The sequence below is a fragment of the Olea europaea genome, chromosome 3 (genome assembly GCF_002742605.1).
Source record: "Olea europaea var. sylvestris chromosome 3, O_europaea_v1, whole genome shotgun sequence".
In the NCBI taxonomy this organism is placed as follows: Eukaryota; Viridiplantae; Streptophyta; class Magnoliopsida; order Lamiales; family Oleaceae; genus Olea; species Olea europaea.
This window is the reverse complement of record NC_036239.1, coordinates 16,916,232-16,923,350: the sequence shown is the minus strand read 5'-3', so window position 1 is coordinate 16,923,350 and position 7,119 is coordinate 16,916,232. Positions and strand designations below refer to the sequence as shown.

The 7,119-nt window shown below is 34.9% G+C and overlaps 1 protein-coding gene across 1 annotated transcript in view; it reads right to left on the bottom strand.

Annotated features, from left to right (window-relative positions):
* LOC111379075 (DExH-box ATP-dependent RNA helicase DExH7, chloroplastic) overlaps positions 1 to 7,119 on the bottom strand; it is a 24,715-nt gene that overhangs the window by 6,233 nt on the left and 11,363 nt on the right. Inside the window, exons 18-24 of the mRNA XM_023002403.1 lie at positions 5,536 to 5,659; positions 4,536 to 4,676; positions 4,330 to 4,419; positions 4,130 to 4,186; positions 3,294 to 3,377; positions 2,333 to 2,431; positions 2,106 to 2,246 (exon numbers count right to left, since the gene is read on the bottom strand). Coding sequence (XP_022858171.1) covers positions 2,106 to 2,246; positions 2,333 to 2,431; positions 3,294 to 3,377; positions 4,130 to 4,186; positions 4,330 to 4,419; positions 4,536 to 4,676; positions 5,536 to 5,659 — 736 coding nt within the window. The remainder of the gene's footprint in view (positions 1 to 2,105; positions 2,247 to 2,332; positions 2,432 to 3,293; positions 3,378 to 4,129; positions 4,187 to 4,329; positions 4,420 to 4,535; positions 4,677 to 5,535; positions 5,660 to 7,119) is intronic.

Here is a 7,119-nt window from a genome sequence, read left to right as displayed (position 1 = left end):
CCCCCCCCCCCTTTTTTTTTTTGGCCTTTTTAATGGCTATTCAGAAAATATTCAAGAATTAGCCAAAAAAAAAAAAAAAAACAAACCACCTTCATTGTTTAAACATGACGAGTTCATTCAGATGTGATGCAAGAGCTCCAAAATTATTATTTTTTTCTCCAGCTAGGGAGTATACTTAGTAACTTACCTTAAAATTCTTAATATTATTTGGCACATAATAAAAATCTTCAAGAACGTTCATTCCAATAATTATGATCTGACAATAAACATTTTTTCTATAAATTCCCTTATAATGTATTTTGGAGAGGAATATCCAATATTTTCAGCACTCCAGACAATATTTCAAAAGTATTGTTTGAGAAGTCCAATTAAATAGCCACTTGATCTTGATGGAGATTGCAATGCATATTTTGTGGAAGACTTATCAAGTTTGGATACTTATTATAGGACCGGATAATTTTATTTTTAAAGATATTTTAGTATTTTATGTATTTGTTCCTACTTCTATTAGACTAGTCATAACCCTATACAAAAAGGGTTTATGCATTGTATTAGAAAGACTATTCATATTGAACAATACAGATTCCTCAATCTCAATTGTTCTCTGCCTCCTTTCTCTCTCTTCATCGTGTCTGTTATCTGAATCTTCTCTTTCCTCTCCCTTTTCTTCTTCTCTTCTCTCTTCTATATTTCAGGTGTTTGTTACGAGCACCAGTCGTCACGACTGCCTTTCAATGTCAACTACACCAAATCATTGGAGTTGCAAAATTATATTTTTGTACCTTAAACTACCCTTGACTCTGTATCATCAGTCCTATACATGTTCTAAAGTATTCATGGTGACAGAGTGGAAGATATGTCATAAGTCTGACAACATATCTAGATCAGAATACTGAATTTTATTCAAGATTTGTCATATATGACATAGTGAAAACAGAAAAAAAGTACTTTTATTGACTTGGGTATATATTCAATGACATAAGTTGGTTTTTTGGACCAAATTCCAATGGGAAGAGAAATGAAAACAGTCTTGTCTATATATTATCAAGAACAAAAAGTTTGGCCACAAAGCTTCGCTCCCTTTTCCCAAGGATCAAACATTATAGCCATAGACTGCATATACCAGGCATTAATGTATCTTTCAATATGTGATATGCCTCCAAGTGGTCATAACAAAACTTGAGAACCTGATGTATCAAGTTTTATATCCCATGTTTTCAAATAGGTTAAAATTATATTATACATTTGAAAAATTTGTATCACGATTTATACTAGAATAGTCTCTAAACAAATTCAAATAAAATTCAAGTCATCCACGATGCGATCAAACACAATTCAGAGCTTTGTTAAGTGATCATTTTAGCTAGGTCCAAACGAAGGTTTATAATGTGTACATAATAAAAATGCTTATTTATTCTACTTCATAACACATTGTGGGGTCAAATGAAAGTAGTTTGATAAATTTTAACTCATTTAATCTTTGACCAGAAGCTAACGTTATGAACATTAATATAAAAAAAACAAATGCCAAAATTTTCAGGGGGGTAGGTAAATTTGAGTTGATAAAATTATGAATCCCTGGGCTCAATACAGTTCATTATTTAACAGAGTAGAGTGCAAGCAGCAAACTCGCGTACAAGGTAAAACCTTACTAATAACTCTTTTGCCTATATTTTTCTCTACATATCTTGTAGTTTCTTTTTGTACTTGTCCCATTATTAATAATAAAAACTTAAAAAGGCTGCTAGGCATTTTAATTGGTAGATTTTAGCCAAAAATCTGGTCATCTTTTACAGTGTTAGATATATCCTATGTACATATTTCTCAGTAATAGTAATTCTTATATTCTTTCATATCCTATACCTATTATTATGATTCTACAAAGGATACCAACATAAACTCTGCTACACATACACCACTTGTATCATAAATATGGCATGTATCCAGATACAACAATAGGTCCTAGCTCACGCACGCAGAGTTTCATGATACCATATATCCATGAAGATGAAAAACAATCAAAATCTACAATGTCGGGCTGATCAAAGAAAATCCGATAACTGTTTTGTAAAAATATCTATTCAACTTTGACTTTATCGACCAACCTCATGAATAATCTTGTCCCATTTCTGATATGCCATCATCATTACAAGATGGTCAGATTGCCGTATACCATCAATCTGAACTGTTGCATCACCAATCTTATCGGTCGCCAGGGCCAACTTTGCTCTTTCAACATTTTCCCTCTGCAATATGGAGATAACATTGTATTTGTAATTTCATCTGTGTGGCAGAACTCAATGATAAATTCACAAAGCCAAATAGGAAGAACCTCATCTTTTGGATAAACAAATGGCGACTTGTAGCTCAAAAATGCTGAAATAGTGAGAATTGGTGACAAACAACCAAATATTCCACCATATAACATCATCTGCAATTGAAAATAAGTGTTACCGTCGTTAACAATAAACATATAGACAAAGGCACAATGCGAGCACACAACAGAGCACTAGCACATGCGTCACACAAAGAAAAACCACAAGAAGAGACTCCTTATTTTTTATTTTTTTTTAACCCACAACAGAGCATTTTTCTTTTGCTTTGTTATTGAAATTTCTTTATATGGTAGCCAAAGAAGGGTTAACTTTTACATATATTGGAGTGAGAATTATATTCAACAACTCAAAGTGGTGCAAAGGAGAACTAGAGGGCATATATCATGGAGACCCCAGGCCCAAAACTTGGTTTGAAGCGAGTTTTGGAAGAATTTGGTTGAACCGACAAGTTTAACATAATGGGGCCTTTTTTTTGGGTCTTCATTTTTCTGTAAATGGTAACATTTGACAGTTCTTGACCGGTTCATTTAACATCTGGTTCAATAGAGTCATCCAGACTGGTTTGCTACCCAAGTAGCCAGTTACTTGTCAGACCACTTAGTCCGTTCACCAGTTTCATAACCATGCCTAGAACACTTATTTTCTTGATACATAGCATCTCATTATGTGCGCATAGGTAGTTGATCCAATTCAGAGCAGTTCCCCAACATAAAAGATTCACAGTGGACAGCAGATGGTTCATGATCTTACAGAGAAAACAATCATGGGCATGAGAAAACTTCCTTTTACCGATTACCTAGATGGCCTTAAAGGAACTCTTATTTTGGAGTTTAGAAAAAAGGAACCTTGTCCATTTTTTAAGTTGCTTCTTTTGAAGATAATTATAAGCCTTCAATATCAGGTTCTTTAACAATTTAGGCTCCATAGCAAAAAGGTCACCGTATGTAGGATGCATACCTTTCCAATCAATACATCGACAGGAAGTTTAGCCAAATGATATCCAAGAGGTGTCAACTCTTCGTCTCCCTCGATGGCACCAACCTATATACAAAGTTCAAATAAGTCTATAATTTGAATCATGTTACCCAAATGCAAGCATGACAAAATACTGCAAACTCATATACTCCGACCATGATTTGCAGATGGCAAATATCATAATCATATTATTTGGCTTTGAGATAATTTATTGAAAGCAAGCAAAAGATTCCTCGTTGGGAGTCAAAGAGAATCTTAGTTGGAATGTTATAATTAAAATAGGTCATAAAAGTGCATTCATACCAGAATTGGGGCCTGATCAATTTTCTATGAACAAATAGAAAAACTTGACATTGATAGAATAACAAAATTATTACTACATCTTTTGTGCACAATACTCTATTGACATGCAACTGTTGTAACGACCCAGGATTCTATGCTAAAATCATTATTTCATACGTATTGTCCGCTTTGGATGGACATCTTGCCTACTTACCCCCTCATGGCTTTCTATTGATTCCCCAGGATTCAAACTCAATATCTCTGCCTAATAAGAGACTTAAATTGCCTCTATGCTCGAACTATTATGTCATACATATTGTCCGCTTTGGATGGGTATCTGCCAACTTACCCCCTCATGGGTTCAAATTATGGGGGACGCGATAGAAAACAATGAGGAGGTAAGTAGACAGATACCCACGTAAAGCGAACACTACATATGATATTAACAACTTGGGCATAAAGGTCAAGTCGTTATGGTAGTAGTCAAAAATTGACATCATATGATGACTCTCTTCAGTAAAATTTTTGATAAGTACCTCGTATAATGAAGAAATTGCCGATTCCATAGCCTCTTCTCTTGGAGGTTCCAGGGCCTGAAAATGGAAAAATGCAGAATAGAAATCAAGTCAAAAAAAAAGATGCATGCCTGCGTATAAAAAACTGAACTTCACAGCAAAGTGTAAAAGATATGCGGATCGAACACATAGACCCTTCCGTGAAAGATGAGAGAACTCACCTTAGACAAAAATTGCTTTATGCCACCAAGAGAAAGCAGCTTCACTTGCAAACACAACTCTACCAACGGCATCCGCATCATCTCAGGCATCTAGACAGCCCACATGTATTGATTGAAGTACCAAAGATAAGGTTGGTATGAAGCAAATAAAATTGCAGACGACTATCTATTTACTCATCAATTGTATTTGGGGAGGCACTATGTACCTGATATGGATGCATGAGCTTTTCATATCTGTGGCATGTATACAAACAAAAGCAGATTCCTGGCTTCACACGTCCAGCTCTTCCTCGCCGTTGCCTTGCATTTGCTTGAGATATCCAATCTTCAACCATGCTTGACAGTTTCTATTAGAATCAAATTAAAACACGTGGATACAGGTGGCTTACAGTCACATGTCTTAAGTATTATTATGCAATACACATAATGTTTAATGCTGCAAAATGAGACGTGCAGAAAGGGCGGATGAATGAAACCTAAAAGAGAAGATACCATTGTTGCAAAAGGCCAAGCAATTGAATTGTACATCCTGAAGTTTATGTTTTCTGCTTTCTATTATCTCCCTTAATTAAAGTTTTTCTGTTTCAGCCTAGTTTACCTGTTAGACATGGCTGCTGATAAATCTGAAAGTAAAAAGTTAAACCAGCCAAAGGACTATCACTTGAAATTTTTTACAATACAAAATCACTCCACAGTATTTCAGGTTCAGTGCTAGGTCAATATGGAGCACTGTATAGACCAATACCTGAACAGACTTCATGCCCTTTCAATAGAATAAGGGGAACCTTAGTTCTAAAAAGCTATAACTGCATAAAAGGAACACATTTTTCATCTTTGGAAAATTAAAGGTGGTTGCATCCACTTCTAGTTGTTAGTTTACTTTCATTCTCATTTAATACATTAAAGGGCATTCAAATCTCATTAGACCCAATTATGAACAGAAGTTATTAGGATGCATATCAATCATATTCTGCAATAACTAAGTAAAATGAAAATTCACCATGCAGATAAGACCATTTTCTAGCATGAAGAAACCAAAAAAAAAAAGAAGAGAACTCTTTTTCTTGAGGGAGTTTTTTTTAAGCCCTTAATGACAAAATAACCACCAAATAATAAAAAATCCAAGAGCTTCTTTGTTAAGAACAATCATCATACAAAGAAAAATACTCTTATTTCTAATGTAAGTCCATGTAGGCTAGAACAAACCTTCTGTGGATTATAACGATTCTCCTTGTGCTTACCACAATCTATCACATATACCACATCATCTATCGTTATACTCGTCTCTGCAATATTTGTGGCAATTATAACCTGGAACATGTAAATATTTCTTCACAATTATATACTATCACCAGGCAGAAACAAAGAGAGAGCACTCAGTACTGCAATAAATAATTATCCGCCAAACTCAAACAGATAATATAAAAACTACCCCCCCCCCCCCCCCAACCCCCAACATTGGAACAACAGTTTTTTGATTTTTTATTAGTTACGGATAATAACATATGGTTTTCTTGAATAAGAAACAAAATGTACACAAATATTAAGGACGAAAATGATTCACTGCCTCAGAAAATTTTCTGTCCATCATATGGCACCATACACTATGATGAACAGCCTCTGGTCCATCTTAAGGCATCTTGACAAGGCTGACTTACAATTTCCCCTTTATCCTTGGATGGGCAACCTTGTACATGAGAGTTAGCTGACTGGTGCACCAGCATAATAAACCACAATTATACTCTTACCTAATATACTTGTTTTCCTAATATATGTGATTCCTAACTTATTCATTCCTTAACAGCAACCATTCGTGCATAACCGGCATGGGGAAAAAATGGTTGTTAACAAAATGGAAGTCCCAAAAGTGAGGTTGATAAGATGGATGCATGCACATGCTCAAAAGGATTAAAATGAAGACATGCTTGCACAGACCTAAAAAGAAACACTCATTCACAAGAACAATAACGTGTTAAAAGAGGGCTAGATCAAAAGCAATATGGTCTAATATGGTTGCATAGGATTTCATTGCATTGGAACTTCCAATAGACATTCTAGTGGTGCAAATGGAGAAGCCAACCAAATTTTCTTTTGGAAATGAAGCTTATTTACTGTAGTTGCTATTACATATAGCATGATTGGATAAGTTGTCCACATATTCCAACAAAGAGAGAAGGCACACAAACTGATAAGTCCCATCCCAGAAAACCATTATGAATCCAAAAATTGACTTTCCATGATGGATGCCAAATCCAACATCGATCAAGAAGACTAATCATGATACGATACTATTATGTGTATTGGTTAACTTGGTTTTATGACAATTTCATCTTAGTCTCTGCTACAATACGAACTCAAATAATCTGAAATGGGATGCAACAAACTAAAACACCAACTGTAACAATTATGGAACCACTTGCCCCTTCAGGGCTTGTGATCAACCCACTACAACAGAGATGAACAAATTCTCAATCTTCCATTGAAAATAGCATACAATGTGCATACGTATTGTATAGTGAGCAGCTGAACTGTCTTTTGTAATGGGCTAGGATATACATAGGGTTCTCAAGATAGATAGAGATTAGTAAAGCATCCACAGAACGTAAAATTTTCAATAAAATTTCTATTTTGTTGTGTATGTGGCTCCTATAAAGTGGAACACAGATTCTACTTTAGATTATAAATTATGACCATCAGGTTTACTGATCAATGTTTTTTCAGTATGAATGGCCATTCCAAAATTGTCACCATGTATAACCTTAAGTAGAAGGTTTGATCGTTACAATGCAC